Source organism: Amblyraja radiata, chromosome 29 (assembly GCF_010909765.2).
Source record: "Amblyraja radiata isolate CabotCenter1 chromosome 29, sAmbRad1.1.pri, whole genome shotgun sequence".
Classification (NCBI taxonomy): Eukaryota; Metazoa; Chordata; class Chondrichthyes; order Rajiformes; family Rajidae; genus Amblyraja; species Amblyraja radiata.
The window spans coordinates 24,591,896-24,611,683 of NC_045984.1; the positions used below are offsets into that span (position 1 = coordinate 24,591,896).

At 42.9% G+C, this 19,788-nt stretch overlaps 1 protein-coding gene across 2 annotated transcripts in view; it reads right to left on the reverse strand.

The window, feature by feature from the left end:
* Window positions 1-19,788, reverse strand: part of LOC116989490 (GRAM domain-containing protein 2B-like) — a 63,068-nt gene that overhangs the window by 17,718 nt on the left and 25,562 nt on the right. Inside the window, exon 1 of one of the 2 annotated variants that reach the window (XM_033046927.1) lies at window positions 2,735-2,892. The exons of the other annotated variant lie outside the window; for it this stretch is intronic. Within the exon in view, the coding sequence (XP_032902818.1) occupies window positions 2,735-2,814 (80 nt within the window). The 5' untranslated portion in view covers window positions 2,815-2,892. Of the gene's footprint in view, window positions 1-2,734; window positions 2,893-19,788 lie in introns of those variants that run through there. 2 annotated transcript variants of the gene reach the window in all.

A 19,788-nucleotide genomic window follows, 5' to 3' on the forward strand; every position in this document is an offset into this window, starting at 1 on the left:
ACTTTAAGCTGTGCACGCCATATGCAAGAAGAAGAGAAGCTCCAGCACTAATCATCAGCGATCAATATTTGGCACACTTTCTCTTCAATATAAGGTCACACTGCAATCAGGAAAAACACGATATATTATCTTGGAAAAAGATAAGGCTGGTGCCAAACCAAAATTCAGAAGCAGTGTTACTTTCCAATTACTTATTTACAACCCAAAAGGTGACCATTCAGTCCGTCACATCCACACTAGCCCACGACAGCTCCTTAGTCCCATTTCCCCCCTTCTTATTTCCCCATATCCCTGCAACTTGTTTTCTCTTGCATAGCTATATCTTTGAACTTTTCACCACTTAATCAACCATCTAAATACTGCACACAAATACAGCACGTTCATATTCAGAATGACACAAAATGCTGGAGTAACTCAGCGTGGTCAGGTAGCATGTCTGGAGAACATGCACACTAACCTACACACTAGGGACAATTCACAGAAACCAACCAGCCTACACGGCTTTGGAATGCGGGAGGAAACCGGAGCACCTGGAGCGAAAACTCATGTAGTCACAGGGAGAACGTACAAACTCCGTACCGACAGCACCTGCACAGGATCACACCTGAAGCTCTGGCACTGGAAGGCAGCAACTCTACTGCTGCGCTACCCATCCACCCCAGATTAAAACAGGGTTCCAAGCCTGAAAATTTCACAAGTCAGAAACTTGGTCACCTGGCAACATCTTTAAACAAAATAGAGGCAAACTAAGAGAAACTTCTAGTTAGACCGGAGTAATGTATATTTTCATCAGGGCATTTAACTCAATCGTTCAGATATTGCCACAAATCAAATTCCCACATGGCAGAAGATGCCTGCAGCAGAAGGCAAACCCATACTACCGATATCCCAAACACTCAGTTGCATGTACAGGTTATACACAAGCCAGATATTTGTAACTTGGGAAACTAAATCATTGAACGGGGATGGGGCGGGGGAAATAAATATTTGCGGGAATACCAGGTAGAATTAATTTGCAGATACAAGGCCGGTTTACAAATAAAGACAAAAAAATGCTGGAGTAACTCAGCGGGCCAGGCAGCATGTCTGGAGGGCATGGATCGGTGACATGTTGGATCTGGACCCTTCTTCCCACGGATTACAAAAGAGGGGAGAAAACTGGTAGAGAGTTGGAATTGTAATGTAATCTGTGAAAGCAACATGTGATTGCAGAACAATGATCAACAATACAAATCCTGAATATCCCTTCTGCCCCTCCTTGTGTCGGTGCAATTATAGGTCAAAAACTAACAGTAGGTCTAGCACTGTAATCACATTATTATAGGGGGAGAAAGCTGGTAGAGTGTTACGGGCGGGCTAAAGCCAGCCAAGCGATAGGCACAAAGTGGTGGAGTAACTCAGCAGGTCAGGCAGCATCCCTGGAGAGCATGGATAGGTGACGTTTGTGACAGGACCCTTCTTCAGACTCTATTGAGCAGGAGCACAGAATGAATCATGGTGGGTGAGGAGGGAGAGAGGGCATCTGTGCACTCCCGTCAGAGAAAGGAGAATTTCTTCAAAGTCTGAAGAAGAGTCCCGACCCAAAACGTCACCGACCCATGTTCTTCAGGGATGCTGCCTGACCCAAGTGATAGGTAGATGCAGACGAGAGGGATTTAATTAGCCGATGGGGAGACAAAGACCAGAAATGAAAAAAAAAAAGTCAAAACGCTGTGAGATAAGGAGAGGACAGGCATGAAGTGAGGCCAGAGGAAAGGATTTTGGTGGAAGGGGATGACAGATGGGGCATGATAGCGGGAGAAACGGTTGTCCATTCAGGTGGGACAGAGAGAAGACAGGGCTAAAGAAAAAAAGGCAATGGGGGCGGGTTTCGTTTAGAGATACAGCGTGGAAACAGGCCCTTCGACCCACCGAGTCCGTGCCGACCAGCGATCACCCCCACATTAACGCTATCCTACACACACTAGGAAAATGTATACATACATCGTGCAAATTAACCTACACGCCTGTATCTCTTTGCAGTGTGGGGCTAAACCAAAGATCTAGGAGAAAACCCACGCGGTTACGGGGAGAACGTACAAACTCTGTACAGACAGACAGCACCCAAAGTCGAGATCGAACCCGGGTCTCCGGCGCAGTAAGGCAGCAACTCTACCGCTGCGCCACCGTGCCACCCTTGAAATGTAGCACCGGATGACAGGAATGTAAATTATGAATGCACTAACCAGACTGCAATTATCATATATTTTTGCGCAATATGTGAAAGCAACACGCAAACCTGTGATTGCTGATCAGTGATTACCGATACAAATTCTAGATAGTTTGTTTTCCTATCATTTATCTGTGGTGCAAGACCAATTGTGCCTGTACAAAAACTAACAGTAGATCTTACACAGTAACCACTTTCTTGGTAGGTAATAATTTAGGTAAAATAAGGTTAAAATAATTTGGAAGGCACACATACCAGGTAAATATTCTGATTTCATCAAGTTTTACCAAAAATATATATTTTTTTGCATAAACCATTTAACTTTCAATTTGCAACACATTTCATTGCAATGCAGTTTGCTCTTTCACATAAGCAACAAGACATAAAGACTTGCTTACATTATAAGAGAAAAGAGTTACAATTCTGTTAAATCTTTGGTGGTAAACATTGATGGAGCCACAACTCACAATATCACTTTTGCAAACAACACATCTGAAAATTATTTTATAAACAAACGGGTCTTACCTCAGAAGCTCTGGGAGGTGAACTTTCTTCCCAATTAACTTGATGTACTTGCCCGCTAAAGGGAAACTCTCCTTTAGCATAGCTGTCAAAGTCGTTCAGAATGCTTTTGATCAGGGTAGGAAGAGTGAATTGAGTTCTATCAGTCCGTCAGTGAAGTGAGCTTAAATAAGTTCCTGCCTCAAATCGTGCAACATCGATCTGCTTTACGTCAGCCCAATCAGGTTAGAGCCAAACTATACTCTCCTTCCAACCTGAAAACTGGCCAGACGGGATTCTCTTTGAAATAATATGCAGTAAATTCTTGTTGAACGGTGTGCGAGGCTACCAGAACTTGAGTAACTCATGGAATTTGTTTTGCATTCCAATCCAGAAGGCAGCAAACATTTCATTTTTTATTATCAAAAAAATATATACTTCCTTATGATGATTATAAAAGAAAATACGTCTTAATACAAAGTAATTTCAGGCCTTGTGTCAAATTCTCCACCAAATTTTTTAATTTTGAGGATGGGAGCGTAGAATTGCACTTGAAAATATTCTTAGTGAAAACGCAGTATGTACTAAAACTGGATTTTTTTTTTAAAACTGGAAACTCAAAACAGGTTAAAACTAACAAACGGCCTTTAAGTCAAAGCATTAACTTTCTTTCTCTTTCCACTGATCCCTCCCAATCTACTGAGTGTTGCACCATTTTTTTTAAATTTGGTTTCAGATATCCTGTATCATAAAACATATACTGGTAGAGCATTGAAAGATCATGTTTCTGAAACATCATGTTCAGCAGACATGGGGGCCAATGGGCCTGTTCCTGATTAACACCTCAATATAAATTGCAGCTCAAAGTTATTTCCTCCTCCTTAGTTCACAGGGGGGGGGGGGGGGGGTTGGTGTTTGAAACATGCTTTCTCCCTCCAAAACATGTATTGCCCCATCAGTTTTCCTCAATCATCATCACTGCTTTCGCCACCTCCAACGTCACCCCACCACTTGCCACATCTTCCCATCTACCCCCGTTTGCTTTCCGCAAAGACTGCTCCCTCCGTAACACCCTGGTCAATTCTTCCCTTCCCACCCGCACCAGCCCCTCCCCGGGCACTTTCCCTTGAAAACGCAGGAGATGCTACATTTGTCGCTTTACCTCCCCCCTCGACTCCATTCAAGGATGGATCATTTGATCTATTTAATACCCGTTGCAAGGAAGGGTAGGAATGGGGGCAGGGTTTAAATATAGATGAAAGGCATCAAAAGGTTATGGGGAGAGAGCAAGAACATGATAGAGATAAGGGATCAAACAAACCAAGTCTGCTGTGCCAGCCACTCACTCTCCTACTTCTTCCATGCCCAATGGCGGCAGCAGTCGTTCCAGGTGCGACAGAGGTTCACCTGCATCTCCTCCAACCTCATCTATTGCATCCGCTGCTCTAGATGTCAGTTGATCTACATCGGTGAGACCAAGTGTAGGCTTGCCGATCGTTTTGCCGAACACCTCCGCTCGATCCGCATTAACCAACCTGATCTACCTGTGGCTTAGCACTTCAACTCCCCCTCCCATTCCAAATCCAACCTCTCTGTCCTTGGCCTCCTCCATGGCCAGAGTGAGCACCACCGGGAATTGGAGGAGCAGCACCTCATATTCCGCTTGGGCAGTCTGCACCCCAGCGGTATGAACATTGACCTCCAATTTCCGGTAGCCCTTGCTGTCTCCTCCCCTTCCCAGCACTCCCTCAGCCCTCTGGCTCCTCCTCTTCCTTTCTTCTTCCCGCCCCCCCCCCCCCGCATCAGTCTAAAGAAGGGTTTTGGCCTATTTCCTTCGCTCCATAGATGCTGCCGCACCCGCTGAGTTTCTCCAGCACTTTTGTCTATTTTCAACCATCATCATCATCGTCATCAAAGTGATGGATACATGAATCAGGAGAGATCCCAAGTGGCACATCCTACCAAAAACCTGTCCACCCTATCTATGCCTCTCGTACGTTTATATACTTCCATCAATTCTCCCCTCAACCTCTGAAGTTCCAGAGAAAACAATCCAACTCGTTCTAAACACTCCCCATAGCTGAAACCCCGCAGCTATACTCCTGCACCTGCGAGCTAATAATTGGTTTAGTAGATATTGTAACCTTTTATTGCAATGTTTACTCAAGTCTCAGTGGCTTTGATCTATTTAATACCCGTTGCAAGGAAGGGTAGGAATGGGGCAGGGTTTAAATATAGACCAAAGGCATCAAAAGGTTATGGGGAGAGACCAAGAACATAATAGAGATAAGGGATCAAACAAACCAAGTCTGCTGTGCCAGCCACTCACTCTCCTACTTCCTCCATGCCCAATTGCGGCAGCTTTTCATTTTCCCGCCCAAAGGCATTGAGGCCAACACTACCACCACCTCCCTCCTTCTCCTGGTCATTTGCTGCTTCTGCCACAACAAGAACATGTTGCTACACTGCTGTCTCCATTCCAATAATGAATTAAGTTTTAGTTACGAGTGGTCATTTTAATCTAACCAGCCCAATTAGAAAGTCGTGTGCAATTTTAGTACACATCTGCAGAAGATGATAAACAGAGCTGAATACAAAGAGGTAGCTGATGTTGGACAAATTTGGTGAATTTGGGACATTTTATTTTCCCACTGTTAATGTTTTTATGATAATCCAAACACTGAACTGGATTATAATATGGGTGTCCTCATGTTATGGAAGATCTTACGTAGAATAATCCTATATTCGGTTCTCAGGTTTTGTACTCTGATCTCTTCAGGAAACAATGCAGAGATCATCCAATGGAAAGAGCCAATGGCTTCTCCAAACTCTCCTTTAGGCAAGATCATCACCAAAAGGGTGGTGGGTGAATGGAACAAGCTGCCAGAGGAGGTAGTTGAGGCAGGGACTATCCCATCGTTTAAGAACCATTTAGACAGGTACATGGATAGGACAGGTGTAGAGGGATATGGGCCAAACGCAGGCAGGTGGAACTAGTGTAGATGGGACATGTTGGTCGGTGTGGGCAAGTTGGACCAACGGGCCTGCTCCCAGGCTGTATGACTCTGACAAAGGTTACAAACCCCAAACCACTCCCATTAGAGCACATTTCCTTTTCTTAAGCTTTCCTTTTCTTTTCATAGTATACTTTGATTAGCATGTCGGCAATGGTCACAACACAAACTACTGGAGGAACTCAGCAGACCAGGCAGCATCTGTGGAGGGAATGGATAGATGATGTTTTGAGTCAGGACCCTTCTTCAGTTCCGATACCAAACATCGCCTGTACATTCTTTCTACAGACGTTGACTGGCTCTCAGAGTTCCTCCAACAGTTTGTTTTGCTCAAGATTCCAGCATTTGCAATTCCTTGGATGTTAATCATTTGTCAAACTTTATGAACTGATGCGCTGCAATGCAGAGAACCACTTGCACTCTGCATCTTACCTATGACTCAATCTTCAGTTTGACTTGATTGATTGTATTAATATATATAGACTGCAATGACCAGGTTCAGAAATAGCTACTTCCCCACAGCCATCAGGCTATTAAACTTGGCTCGGACAAAACTCTGAACATTAATAGCCCATTATCTGTTATTTGCACTTCATCAGTTTATTTATATAATGGTATATGGACACACTGATCTGTTTTGTAGTCAATGCCTACTATGTTCTGTTGTGCTGAAGCAAAGCAAGAATTTCATTGTCCTATCAGGGACACATGACAATAAACTCTCTTGAATCTTCAATCTATATCTGATCTGTTTGGATAGCATACAAAACCTAAACCTTTCTGGTAGCAACTCCTACCACCAATACTGATCTTCCCCAGTTTATGCTTCGCTAATTAGTTTCCAGGAACTGTCAAGACGAAGGATTTCACATTATAATTTATGGGGAAGGTTGCTCATTTCCAACTTACAGAAAGTGCAGTTTATATACAGGTCTGAGATCCATAACCCACAGACCCCTTGTTAATTGAAGATACAATGGTGCAACTATCAATTAGGAAAAAAACAGACAGGATGGAGGAAGAAATTAGATGGCTCATGGCAATGAGAGGAGAACCACAAGATGGCAAGATCTCCATGTAATGTGTTTACTACAAAATCCTGGAGTTTCTCAGATATAAAAAGCTGGAGTAACACAGCGGGTCAGGCGACATCTCTGGAGCAAACGAATAGGTGATGTTTTGGACTCGAAACCCTTCTTCAGACCCCGTGCTGGTCTTGCACCAAGATATTTCAATCAGATTACACAGAAAAAAAGATAGACTGCTGCTTAAAGGTATTGGGTTGACAGCATTTAAATTGAGTTATGGCAAGTACATTTTTGTTAACTATCTTTCAAAATAAGGATCATATTTCCAACAGAAATACCACAAAGTTATTACAGTAATTTTAGTCCTTGCATGCTTCATCAAGGGCAGGGACATCAGACTTCATGACAGGCAGTAAAATTTGTCACGAGATAAGGCGCGAGTTTGTTTTTCTGCAGTGCCTGTCATAATTGCAAGACATCTTAAAGAAACCATGCAGATGTGCAAAAGTACATGTAATCCCAAGCAAACTTTGTCCTTGAAGATTGAATTTTAAAAAGAGATACAGCATGGTATCAGGCTCTTTAGCCATGCTGACCATTGATCACTTATTCACACACTAGTTCTGTTATGCCATTTATCCACTCATCCACTGCCTTCATAATAGGGACAATTTACACTGGCCAATTAACCTACAAACACACACATTTTTGAGATTTGGGAGGAAACTTGTAGTGCAAGCAGAATGTGCAAACTCCACTAGACAGCACCCGAGGCGAGGATCGAACCCAGCTCTCTCTGGCACTCTGAGGCAGCAGCAATTATTTGGTTCACTTGAAATCTATGATCATCCAATGGATCTTTGTCAATAAAGAGCATCGAGGTCAAGTAAAGATGGGTAAATTGAGTTTAGATACAAGTTGCCCAGAACTTTACTGAGTAATGGTACATGCTCGAAGGACCAGAGAGCATTCTGAAATAAAAACTGAAAATGCATGGAAACATTCAGCATGTCAGGCAGCATCTGTGGAAAGAGAAAGAGATACCATTTTCATATCTGGGATCCTTCAGGCTTGAGTTTCCTTTAGCATTTTCTGTTTTTACTTAAGAATGCTGTTGAATCTTCCCAAATTTAAAAGTTGTAATTTTGTATTCACCATAGTGCTGTTGAGCTACACAGCATGGAAACGGGCCCTTAGGCCCAACTTGGGTAGTATGGACAGCAGATAGAGCTTCTGCCACACAGCGCCAGAGACCCAGGTTCTATCCTGACTTTGGATGCTGTGTGGACTTTCCGACACGTGCTCTGGCTTCCTCGCATACCCTAAAGACATGTGGGTTTGTTGTTTAATCGGCCACTAAATTGCCCCTAGTGTGTCGAGAGTGGATGTGAAGGTGGGATAACATAGAACTAGTGTGAACAGCGATTGAAGGTCAGCATGGACTCACTGGGCAGAAGGGACCATTTTCATGCTGAATCTTTTAATCAAACTTCTCTATACTGACCAAGTTCACATTCTGGACCACCCCCATTTCCCTGCATTTGGCCCATGTGCTTCTAAATCCTTCCTGGCCATATCTTTCCAAACATTTTTAATTCTATTACAAAGAAAAAAAAAAAAAACTATGACCAAAATCACAAATACCCAAAATCCTTCCAGAGATAGATCAAAAAGAACCAAAACCTATGGAACCAGTCAAATTCAAAATGGAGAATTGGCAAGTGAAGACACGCACCTCTCACCAGTTTGTAGACTACAAACCAAGCAGAACACAAACGCTGAGGAATGTTTCACCCGATGCCGATGTTTCATCTTTACGGCAAGAGGGCCCTGAAAATCATCGGACTGGCTGCACGGCCACAGATGGGCCCTGACCTCGGGATGTTTCACAGAGGAAGAGGACTTAACCTTCTGGTGCCTTTCCCCCGCAGTGGAAATGTTTTGATTCTGCTGTGGGGGGATGTTTGTGTTGAACTCTGTAATATGTTGTGTCCATTTTTATTCATTTTTTTAAAAACCTTTTTCTATGGTTGGCAATGGAACTTATTATTATTTAAATTATGTGAAGCGCTTTGGGGTCAATGCAAATTGACTTAAAATGCGCTATATAAATAAAGTTTACTTACTTACTTACTTACCTTCAGATGGAAAACATCGATTACCCAGTCACAATAGTTCTGTTATCCCACTTTCTCATCCACACCCTTCACATTAGGTTCCCAATTCTGATTAGGGTTCTTTGATCCAACATGTTACATGTGGTTTCCTCTCCCCAGAAGCTGCCTGACCTACTGAGTGTTTCCAGCATTTTTGCTTTTCATTTCCCCCAATTTTACATTTCCAGCATGTACAGGTTTTATGATTTTAACATTTTTTAACCATTAGAATTTAGTTGAGACCCCATATTTTCAGTGTTTTGGATGGGGATCATTAATAAATTCTACACAATACAAGTGGGCGAGCAAGGAAAGAATGGGGGGTGGGGGGACGGGGGGGCAAGGTCAAATTAAAAATACACAGTTCTTTTATACCTTACTAGCATTTGGTGTGGCAAGAGGCCCAAGATTTAAAATGTAAAAATACAATTTTCCTAAGGAATAGGAGTAGAATTAGGCTATTCAGCCCATCTTCTACTCTGCTGTTCAATCATGGCTGATCTATCTCTCCTTCCTAACCCCATTCTCCTGCCTTCTACCATAACCTCTGACTCCTGTACTAATCAATAATCTATCTATCTCTGCCTTAAAAAATATCTACTGACAGCCTCCACAGCATTCTGCAGCAAAGAATTCCATAGATTCACCACCCTCTGACTAAATACATTTCTCCTCATCTCCTTCCTAAAATAATGTCCTTTAATTCTGAGGCTATGACCTCTAGTCCTAGACTTGCCCACAAGGGGAAACATCCTCTCTATATCCACTCTATCAAGCCTTTCACTATTCTGTACGTTTCAATTAGTTCCCCCCTCATTCTTCTAAACTCCAGCAAGTGCCGGCCCAGTGCTGACAAACGCTCATCAGAGTTTAATCTACTCATTCCTGGGATCATCCTTGCAATTTTCCCCAATAAGAGTGAGAGCAAATGCTTCAAATTCCATTCATTAACATCTACAATATTTATTATTTTCCAATCCTGTGCCTTGATATTAAATGCAGCATAACCTTAGTTCCTGTAGACAAAGAAAAAAACTGCAAGCAGAAATTTGCAGTGTCATGTTTCCATCATGCATACATTGGATGCAATAATTCAACAAATTCCCCAGAGGGAAAGGTAGGGCACATGCACATAGTCCTTTAACAGGCAAATGCAACACATTTCCAGAAGGACACATTCTAGACTAATTTTATAAGTTTACTGGCAAGCAGGAAATATTTCCGCCCATTCTCTTTTTATTTCTGTGACACACGACACCAATCTAAAGACACACGTCTTTAACTCAATTTCAGAAAACAGACTTTTACCAAGCAGGGAGGCATGGTGGCACAGCTGGTAGAGCTGCTGCCTCACTGCGTCAGAGACCGATTCGATCCCGACTTCGGGGGATGTCAATGTGGAGTTTGCACATTCTCCCTGTGAGGCGTGTTTTTGCTCCGGGTGCTTCCGTTTCCTCCCATATCCCAAAGGCGTGCAAGTTTGTAGCTTAATGTTTTTTTTGCAAATTGCCCCTATTGTGTAGGGAGTGGATAAGAAAGTAGGACAACAGAACGAGTGTGAACAGATGATCAATAGTCAGAAGATAGACACAAAATGCTGGAGTAACTCAGCGGGACAGGCAGCATCTCTGGAGAGAAGGAATGGGTGACGTTTTGGGGTTGAGACTCTTCTTCAGACTGATCAATGGTCAGCATTGACTCAGTGGGCAAAAGGGCTTGTTTCGATGCTACATCTCAAATCTAAGTAGAGAGATTCTCTGCTCTCCAATTAGGCAATTAAAATATCACCATACATAAACATTAGGTCTGGATTGCCAAAGATGATCAACATTAAGTGACTAGCTTCCAGGACGAAACAGACAGAAGAAAAATAGTAACATTTCATGGGATTAAAATTCTGGAATAAAATACAAAGGGAGCCTTCCCATCTAAATTTCTTGCACAAAGTTCAGACTCGATGTCCAACATCATCAACAAGTCAAATATAAACTTCAGTGATCTCATCTCATCTTAAATGGCCGGTTCCCTTCAAACAGGTGCATGGGCATTTCATCCAAGAGGCGTCGGGAGGCTAGCTCATTGGAAATACTTCAGATGGAGTCAGATCGAGGGAGCAAGAGATATGGAGATCTGCTGCTGAAGAAGAGACAAGGCCAGTAATGATCTGTCATGGATGGCAGAGTCTGTACGTTCCCCTTCTGACCCTGTGGGTTTTCTCTGGGTTCTCCACTTTCCTCCCACACTCGAAAGATATACAGGTTTGTAGGCTAATTGGCTTCTGTGAATTGTGCCGTGTGTAGGATAGTGTTAATGTACGGGGTGATCACTGGTCAGCGCGTATTTGGTGGGCCGAAGGGCTTCTTTCTGCGCTGTATCTCTAAAGACTAAAGCAGAGATTTGACGGGCCAGGCGACCTACAGTATACATGCTATTTTCTTGTGTTCCTGTGGATGGGCTGGACTGTGTAATCGCATTGTAAACATGCCTCAGATTTTCACTCATTGTCTAGGCCCATACCCATAAGATGCACCATGCCCATGGAATCATCCCAAACAAGAACCTCATCAGAAGAGTCAAGTGGTGTAAAAATGATAAAAGCAAAAGACTTGAATCAAATGTCACCCAAGGAAGAGGAATAAAACGTTTAATCCACATTAATCTGCAGTCCAACCTTGCATTGGGAATGCCAGGTCATCACAGTTTTTTAAAATTCTAGAACATCGAGAAGACTCGATAGAAGTATATCAAATGATGAGAGGATAGATAGGATAGAGAGCCAAAACTTTTTCCTAAGGGTTTAGGTGTCAAAGAGTAGAGAGCATAGCTTTAAGGTGAGGGGGGAAAAGTTAGGTCCCCCCTCATTCTACTAGACTCCTGCAAGTGCAGGCCCAGTGCAGACAAACGCTCATCAGAGGTTAACCTACTCACTCCTGGGATCAGGACGGGGTGGTGGAGGTAGATATGACGAGGTATTTAAGAGCCTTTTTAAATAGGAACATGAATATGCAGGAAATGGATCACATGCAGGCAGAGGGGATTAGTTCAGCATAGCATCATGTTTGGCACAGACTATGTGGGCTGAAGGGCCCGTTCCTGTAGAAACAAAGAACAGCGAATGCTGGTTTATACCCAAGATTGACGTAAAGAGCTGGAGTAACACAGCATTTCGGCAGCATCTCTGGAGAAAAAGGATAGGTAACGTTTCGGTTCGAGACCCTTTTCCAGGCCTGTTCCTGTACTGTGCTGCTCGATATACCCAATGCAGGTTGCTCTTGCTCCAGGTTTCATGACAATGCTTCAAGTAGAGGCGTATAGGTGGAATGAAACCACTACCACTACCCTCCCCCCCCTCCGTATCCCTGATGGACCAATGCAACTCTCCCTCAGCGGTGCCTGGGTTGCATTTCCAGAGCAGGTAAAACAACCAGGATAGACACTCCTGAAAATAAAATGTTAAAATGCTATTATACAATTTAAAAAAAACTGTAATTAACTAAAATGTACAATCCTGCAGCTGCTATGGCTAAATTTGAACACAAACCAGCATGGTGGCGCAGTGGTAGAGTCGCTGCTTTACAGCGCCCGAGAGCCAGGTTCGATCCTGACCACGAGTGCCGTCTGTACAGAGTTTGTACATTCTTCCCGTGACCTGCGTGGGTTTTCACTGGGCACTACGGTTTCCTCCCACACTCCAAGGACGTACAGGTTTGTAGGTTAATTGGCATGGTGAAATTGTAAATTGCCCCTAGTGTGTGTGTAGGATAGTGTCAGTGTGCGGGGATCGCTGGTCGGCACGAACTCGGCGGGCCGAAAGGCCTGCTTCTGCACTGTATCTCTAAACTAAAGCTTGGTTAATTAGTACAAGTTTTGAATTACTGGCAAAACAGCATAACCAACAATCTGACGCAAGCAACATTCTAGAAGACAGGTGTGTTCTCAATTATTTGCAATAAAGCATAACTCTTGATCCGGTCATAGTATAATCACAGTGTGCTGCATAGTTTAAAAGCACTCAACTATTAAATGGCATTTTCAGTTTCATTTCCAAAATGTGGGGATGAAGAAAGTGAAGTTACCGAGTCATGAACACACACCCTTTCTCTTTGAAGATTAAATATCAAGAACTAGGTAGTCTGATCAGGTAACACCAAAGCCTGTCTGAAGATGGGTTTCGGCCCAAAACGTTGCCTATTTCCTTCGCTCCATAGATGCTGTTGAGTTTCTCCAGCTTTTTTGTGTAACACCAAAGCCAAGTTTGTCCCTGGTATTATTGGGATAGTTTATCTCCTGTACATTGTGAAGTGCTGGGAATCTAGTTAAATTGAGCCTTAACTGATACAACTGTACCCAACCCAGCAGTGTCATAGCAGAGGCCAAATCAAGCCTTCATCAATAGTGACTAATGATATATGATGAAATGCATTGCTGTCTAATGATATACTATTTCACAAGCCTAGTAAATTTGTTTCCAAATCACATGAATCTAGGAGTTTATTGCAGTAAATCTTTTTTTCATTTTCCTGGAAACACAAAAAATTTAAATTGCTTCAATTTTCTTAAGTGCTAGAGAAACCTGTCAGGCAGCGTCTGCAGAAGGAATGGCCAGACAATTTTTCCACTTGGGACCCTTCGTCAGAACAGGAACAAACTTAGCTAAAAAGTTAACTGATCAGAGCACTTCCTGACAATAAGTTGCATTCAAAGAGGAAAGAGGCACCTGCTCATGTTTGGGTAACTTTGCTATATTAATCCCCACTTCTAGGAACAAAACTGAAAATGTTATTTGATGTTTGAATAAAATGTAAGCAGAGTATAACTTCACAATGGATAGAAATTGGCACATTTGTCAGCCATTCACACAATATAAAATCCAACAGCATGGAAACAGGTCCTTTGGTGTACTGATGAAGGGTCTCAAATCAAAACGTCGCCCATTCCTTCTCTCCAGAGATGCTGCCTGTCCCACTGAGTTACTCCAGCATCTCTGTGTCTATCTTCGGTGTAAACCAGCGTCTGCAGTTCCTTCCTTCAACACCTTTGGTCTACTCTGTCGGTTCCAAACATGATGCCAAGATAAACTAATCTCATCTGCCTGCATATGATCCATATCCCTCCGTCCACACACATTCAGACTCAGTTCTTCCAAACCAGATATCATCAGGATTAGATTTTGCGGGTAGACAACACAATGCCTACAACTTCATACTTCAAGGAGAATCTAGCTCCACGTTTCCAAATTACCTTAATGGCTGAGAAATCAGGAAAGCGGTGAGTTGTTACCTTGCTAATTTGAGACTCTGAACCAAGTTATTCCCAATGTATTTCCCCGACGTGACTACAGATCCATACCCGCACCACTTTACCAATGTTTAGGATGACAAAGTTATCATCATTCAGTTTACTCCTGGCTGCTCTTGATGCCAAGGTAGTCAAAGGTGCAAACATTGCAGCAACTCTGGAGAACATGGATAGGTGACGTTTCAGGTCAGCACCCATTTTCAGCCTGATGTGTGTGGAAGAGGAAAGGTTCCTTGAATATTAGGGACAGCACTTCAGGTCAATGGTAAAGAAAAATGTAAAGCAATTCTAGTTTAAAATAAAAATCACAAGGCATAGAAAATACAAACTGGCAACAATCAACTAAATTGCTCAGAATCATAGAACTGTACAGCACAGAGGTTCACTTGTCCATGCTGACCAAGATGTCTAAACAAACTGGTCCCATCAGCCTGCATTTGGCCCATATCTTTACTATCCATGTACCCATCCAAAACGTTTTTTAAACTTTGTAATTGTTTCGTGACAATCTGACATCTTTCCCCCCCCCCCCCCCTCACGATTTTATAAACCTCTGTAAAGGTGACCCCTCAACCTCATGCACCAGGGAAAACACATCCCAGCCTCTTCTTGTAACTCAAGTCCTCCATTCCCAGTGTCATTCTCACCAATCTTTCCAGCACCCTTTCCAGCTTAACAATATTCATCCTCTAGGTGGACAACTAATCCTGTGCACAAAACTCCAATTGCAGTCTCCCCAACAACTTGGGCAGTTGCAACATAACGCACCAACATAACACACTGAAAAGTCTCAATCTATGAAGACCAACATGTCAAACACCCTCTTCACCACCATTTCATGGAACTATATACCCCAAATCTACTGGTCGCTCTGTTCTACAACACTTTCTCGGGTTCTACTATTTACAATGCAGCCCTGGTTTAACTAGCCCACATTTGTCAATGTTTACTTGCATCTGCCGTTCCCTGGCTCACTTCATCAAGATTGTGATCTTAAATAACTTTTTTCATTAACCATTACGCCAACCAAATTTTGGTGTCATCCATAAACTTGCTAACCAATAACCATATGAACATCAGTGTCATCTAAATCAGTAATATGACTAAACTAGAGTAATTGCACTTAACACAATAGGAAGGCTATAAAAATAATCCAGATTCATCAAGTTGCTACTAAACATGAAATGTAAGATTTCCTATAAGGTATTTGAAACTTGTTTCATGAGAATATCCAAATGATATGATTGAAGTGTTTACTGTTAAAGTGTAAAACAGGATTTTCTTGAAATTGGCAGTCCAGACTAAAAGTTAAAAATATATGGTTCATTGCAAGAAAGTTATGCGTGGTGACATTTTCTTTAGTATCAGAATCTGGAAGTAAATAAGAATCACTCTCAATGTTAGCAGTTATAGCAGAAACACCAAATTTGATTGGATGGATGCATTGAGGTAATGATGAGGGACAGAAGCTGCTTTTCACAGAGGGCAGATACCGTGGTGAACTGATTATGTTTCAATACCAACATGTGTCAGTGCACTTAAAGGTGTTTAAATTAATCCTGTTTCACAGTAGAAACAAAGAACTGCAGAGGCTGGTTTATACCAAAGATAGACACAAAGTGCTGGAGTAACTCAGCAGGTCCGACAGCATCTCTGGAGAAAATGAATGGGTGACATTTCAGGTCAGAACCCTTCTCCAGTCTGAAGAAGAATCCAACCCGAAACTTTACCCATCCGTTTTCTCCGGAGATGCGGCCTGACTCGCTGAGCTACTCCAGCAACCTGTGTCTATCTCTATTTCACAGTAGGCTGGCAAAATCCATTTCATAGAAATTCTGACCTATTACCACTCATTTCCAGCCCGACAGCTTCAGTTTGTCCAATCCAGCAGCCACTGACCAAATCCGGAATACACAGATCACTGTTCCGATTGTCAATTACAAAGATGAATCTTGCAATCGTATCATCCATACAGGGCCAGGAAGTGCTACACCCAAGTATTTAAAAGGCTGCAGGACATATTGAAAAGTAGTTGGAAAAATAATATGTTTATTAACTGAAGTGATGATCACAATTATTAAAGACTGCTTTTGTCTTAGTTAAGAGCTTTGCATAGTTCAGAGCTCTACACTTGGAAGGGGGGCAGGGGGGCGGGGGGGGGGGGGGGGGGGGGGGGGGGGGGGGGGGGGGAATACAAAGAGATGGACTACATTCAAGCAGCTTTTGGATGCAAGAGTATGACGCAGCTCAAACCAAGCATTTGGAACACTTAAGATTAAATACAGTAAAATGCAAAGTGCTGAAGTAGAGTCAAGTGTTTTATTGTCATATGTCCCGGACGGGGCAATGAAATTCTTACTTGCTGCAGCACGACAGAACATGTGAATATGTAAACATTGTATATAATGGGAAAAAAGAAAAAGTTCAATAAATAACAAATATAGTGCAAATAACAAATTATAATATAATTTTTTGCAGTTCAGAGCTCATAGCTTATTCATTGTGTTTAATAAACTGATGGCAGCAGGGAAGAAGCTGTTCCTGAACCTGGACGTTACAGTCTTCAGGCTCCTGTACCTTCTTCCTGATGGCAGTGGTGAGATAAGTGTGTGTGGCCAGGATGGTGTGGGTCCTTGATTATTTTGGCTGCCTTTTTGAGACAGCGACTACGATAGATCCCTTCGACAGTGGGGAGGTCAAAGCTGATGATGGACTGGGCAGTGGCCACAACTTTTTGTAGTCTTTTTCGCTCCTGGACGTTCAAGTTGCCAAGCCAGGCCACGATGCAACCAGTTAGAATGCTCTCTACCGTGCACCTGTAGAAGTTTAGGAGAATCCTTTTCGACATGCCGAATCTCCGTAATCTTCTCAGGAAGTAGAGTCGCTGATGTGCCATCTTTACAATTGCATCGGTGTGCTGGGTCCAGGAAAAATCTTCTGATATATGCACGCCTAGGAATTTGAAGTTATTGACCCGCTCCACCATTGATATAAATAGGATTGTGGGTCCTCATCCTTCCCCTACTAAAGTCCACAATCAGTTCCTTGGTCTTACTGATGTTGATGAGCCAGGTTGTTGTGCTGGCACCATTTGGTCAGTCGGTCGATCTCACTTTTATACTCTGACTTGTCCCATCTGTGATTCGTCCAACCACAGTGGGGTCATCGGCGAACTTTATGATGGAGTTCGCACTATGACCGGCTATGCAGTCATGGGTATAGAGTGAGTACAGCAGGGGGCTGAGCACACAGCCTTGAGGTGCTCCCGTACTAATTGTTACTGAGGATGAAGTGGTTCCTCCAATTCAAACAGACTGTGGTCTGTGGATGAGGAAGTCGAGGATCCAATTGCAGAGGGATGCGCAGAGGCCCAGTTCCGTGAGCTTGGTAACCAGCTTGGAAGTGATGATGGTATTAAACGCAGAGCTGTAGTCTATAAACACCAGCCTGACGTAGGTGTTTTTATTGTCCAAGTGGTCTAGTGGGGAGTGGAGAGCCAGTGAAATTGCATCTACCGTTGACCTGTTGTGGCGGTATGCGAACTGTAGTTGGTCGAGGTTCTTGACAAGGTAGGAGTTGATATGCACCATAACCGACCTCTCAAAGTACTTCATCACCACAGACGTTAGTGCCACTGGTCAGGGTCAGGCAGAATCTGCGGAGGCCATGGATAGGCAAGGTTTTTAATGTCAGGACAGAATGGAGTAGGAAGGAGAAAGCTGGAAAATAGCATGGGGTGGGACAAAGCCAGCAAATTAATAGATGGATACAGATGAGGGGATTTTGAATGATGGAGTAAAACCTTCAGTATACACCTTCTGGTTTTAATAAATCTAATGGGTTCATTTAAAAAAAAAAAAAAAAAAAAAAAAAAAAGACTTTCATAATATGCCCTGCAGCCTTTTAAATATTTTGGTGCCACATCTCCTGGTTCTGTACATATGAAAAGATTGCAAGACTTCATTTAGGGGAAGGAGAATTTGAAAAGTGTTTCACAATCAAAGTCTGAAGATGGGTCACAAACCGAAATGTTGTCTGACCCGTTGAGTTCCTCCCACACTGTGTTTTACTGTGATTCCAGCATCTGCAGTTCATGTTGTCACAAGATTAAACAGATTTCATCAGGTTTATTTAAGATCATGAATTGTTTCCCATCAAAGGGTCTGTTATCGGAGGCCATCAGTTCTCGCATTTGGTACTATTGCCTAAAATAACAAACGTGTCGTGATCCGAAACGCACAGGAAGTGTGATGTAAGCAGATTGAATAACATCTCTCAAAGGCAACCAGAGAACTACTGGAAAGGCTCGCAAGTTCATGTGATAGGAGCAGAATTAGGCCATTCGGCCCATCAAGTCTACACCGCCATTCAATCGTGGCTGATCTATCTATCCCTCTCAACTCCATTCTCCTGCCTTCTCCCCATAACCCCCGACTCTTTTACTAATCAAGAATCTAAGTCTGCCTAACTTGTGATGCTTCTATCCAAGTTCCAATAAAAGAACAGTAGCCAAATCATTCCATTGCCTGCCTGCGTTGCTCTCCTATGGTCAAACAGTCACAAAAACGTTTGACGATCATCGAGTGCAATGAATGATTTACCTCCTTGGTGCTTGAATGGCAATTCATGCCCAGCAAATACACATGTAACCAGTACATTTAGTCACATTGGTAGCATGTGCAGGGCAGTTCCATCCAGAATCAGTGCACCCAATGTTGCAAGAGCCATACTTGTGATTAGACAATAATTCCAAATAAACAGCATTCTAACCAAAGCTCATATGAATTTTAAATATTGGGTTACTATACACTGCACGACAGAAGTAATGATACATTGTGCACTACACAGACACACACACACACACACACAAAGCAGTTGGTGCCAGATCAGAACCTGCACATCGGATGATTGTTACAGACAAAAGGGGGGGGGATTCCTTTGCACCTGAACAAAAATCAGGTTAAACGACATTCAAGCGGTGCAAAATACCAAAGATGCTCACTCTTCCCACAGTTGCCCAACCCTGATAAAATATGCAAGTCTGTCCTGAATGAACTCTATATGGCCGATGTAATTTCAGATTAATGAATTAGTTTATAAATAAGATTCAGTTTATAATTAAGATTAAATGAACCATCTTCACTGATTCTGTATCAGGCTGGAGCTGCAGTTTGCTTCATGTGCAAGAGTAATCAAATGGAGGGGCCTTTCTTCATTTGTCGGGTGGCTGAAGGGCCTGTCCCACTTACGCATTTTATTTTGGCGTCTGCCGGCACCCGTCATAGTCACAGCAGGTCGGCAAAATTTTTCAACATGTTAAAAATCCAGCGGCGACCAGAAAAAAGTACGGCGCTTTGGACGGCTACTCGCGATAATACAGGCGTCACCCCGCGTATGGTCGTGAGTAGCCGCCCAAACAGTCGTACCTTTTTCTGGGCGCCGCTGGATTTTCAACACGTTGAAAAATTTAGGCGACGTGCTGTGACTAGGACGGGTGCCGGCAGTCACCGTAAAAAATTGCGTTAGTGGGACAGGCCCATAAGGATTATAATTTTAGAACCTGACCTTTCAAGCCTTTAAAT